The sequence below is a fragment of the Pygoscelis adeliae genome, unplaced genomic scaffold, assembly GCF_000699105.1.
Source record: "Pygoscelis adeliae isolate BGI_AS28 unplaced genomic scaffold, ASM69910v1 Scaffold120, whole genome shotgun sequence".
Taxonomy (NCBI): Eukaryota; Metazoa; Chordata; class Aves; order Sphenisciformes; family Spheniscidae; genus Pygoscelis; species Pygoscelis adeliae.
In genome coordinates, this window is record NW_008824032.1 from 994437 (window position 1) to 996212 (window position 1776).

General features: G+C 50.1%; 1 protein-coding gene across 1 annotated transcript; it reads left to right on the forward strand.

The window, feature by feature from the left end:
• The first annotated feature begins 949 nt into the window (after positions 1–949).
• Positions 950–1638, forward strand: CDCA3 (cell division cycle associated 3). Its single transcript, XM_009330004.1, has 2 exons — positions 950–1093; positions 1498–1638. The coding sequence occupies exons 1-2, from the start codon at positions 950–952 to the stop codon at positions 1636–1638; spliced, it is 285 nt and encodes a 94-aa protein (XP_009328279.1).
• Positions 1639–1776: the final 138 nt, after the last annotated feature.

Sequence of the window (1776 nt, forward strand, 5' to 3'; positions counted from 1 at the left end):
CTGGAGGGCTGCACGGTCCATGGCATGAGCAGGTCAGGGCTCTCAACGCCCTCTGGTGCGTGTGCCTTCTCCGGGCTTGCTTGCTTACAGAGACCTTGCCCGTTCCCCCTGCTCCGCTGTCTTCTGCTGCCTCAGATAGCCCGGCCTTGGGGCTCTGCAGATGGGAGGCCCCTTTGGGAACGGTTCTTTTATCGAACTGATCTCTGTCAGGAATTGAAAAACTATGTTTTCAATCTGTAGTCAAAATCAAGAGGTAAATGTACTGCTTTAAGAGGCAAATGTCAGCTCTTTTCCTCTCTGAGACAGGTTTGTAATTGTGGAGGCCTGTTCAGAGGGACCCTGCAGTCTCTCCTTGGGAAGAGCTGGGGAGTGAGGGTGGGAAGCACATCTAAGTGCCACGACTGAGTGGTGCTGAGAGTCTTTAACATAGACCGTGCTTCAGAAAACTCTGTGCTGAGCATCTCTCCTATGAGGAGAGGCTGAGAGCTGGGACTGCTCAGCCTGGAGCAGAGAGGGCTCCGGGGGATCTTATTAACACGTATAAGGAAAGGAGAGCTGGGCTCTTTTCAGTGGTGCCCAGTGATGGGACCAGAGGCAATGGGCACAAACAGAGGGAGGCTCCCTCTGCACACCCAGAAACCCTTCTTTACTGTGAGGGTGACCGAGCACTGGCACAAGTTGACCAGTGAGGTTGTGCAGTCTCCCTCCTTGGAGATACTCAAAAGCCGTCTGGACATGGTCCTGAGCAACTGGCTCTAGGTGGCCCTGCTGGGGCAGGGGGGTTGGACCAGATGACCTCCAGAGGTCCCTTCCAACCTCAACCACTCTGTGATCCCTTTACCTGGAAGTCCTTGGGTAACAGTCTTTGCTGTGCAGGCAAGCAAGCTAGATCATAAAGGCTAGGAGGCATTTAAAATCAAGGACCCTCTAGCCTTGTTGTGATACACTGATGTGCTTACTTCCTTCACTAGGGAGCAAGCCTGTAAGACGCAAGGCCAACAACAAAGTCATGGCAACATCTGGTGGAACTGGTCGCTCTCCTCTCAGCATCCTACAAGATGATAATTCCCCCAGTGCTCCTGCCCCTCGCCAGGTAAAGCTTAGTGAGTCATACTGTGGGAGGGAGAATGGGCTGGAAAAAAAAAACCCAAATCCTTCAATCTCTGTGTTTTGTAGGGCCCCAGTTTGGAACTGTGGCTTCCTAGGCCTGTAGAGCCTGGTGACTTCATAAGTATTTTTCTGTGGGTCAGTCTTGTCCCTAGATGCCTCCAAGTCTTGTTCAACGTCTGTCTTTGGCCTTACCATGATATTGCCCATTTCAGTGCATCCTTTCTCTTCAGGCTGTAGAAAGAAGTCCATTACTCTTAGACATGATCACAAGAGGGCCAAAGCTGAACGGCCTGAAAATGGGCTATGTGTTCCACTGAGAATTAACTAACTCTCAATTAACTTGTGTTTTACACTGTATGTTTGGGTGGGGTTTTTTTATTTCTCTAGAGTAAGAGGCACATGTTGGGGGAGAATGTTGGGGAGAAGAAGGAAGTAACAGTGGATCTGAGCAGGAGCCTCAAATCTGGGAACTGTGCTTGGAGTGACCTCAACAAAGAGAACCAACAGTGTCCTTTTGTGGAGAACTAAAGGTTTCCTTTTCCAGGATCTTGCTGTAATTTGCTTCTATGTTTTGGGAGTCTTCCAGGGGTGAGAAATCCTGCAATAGACTGAAACTCAGACTTGTGGTCATTCTTCTCACCTATCCCTGTTGGGGAAAGGGGAAAG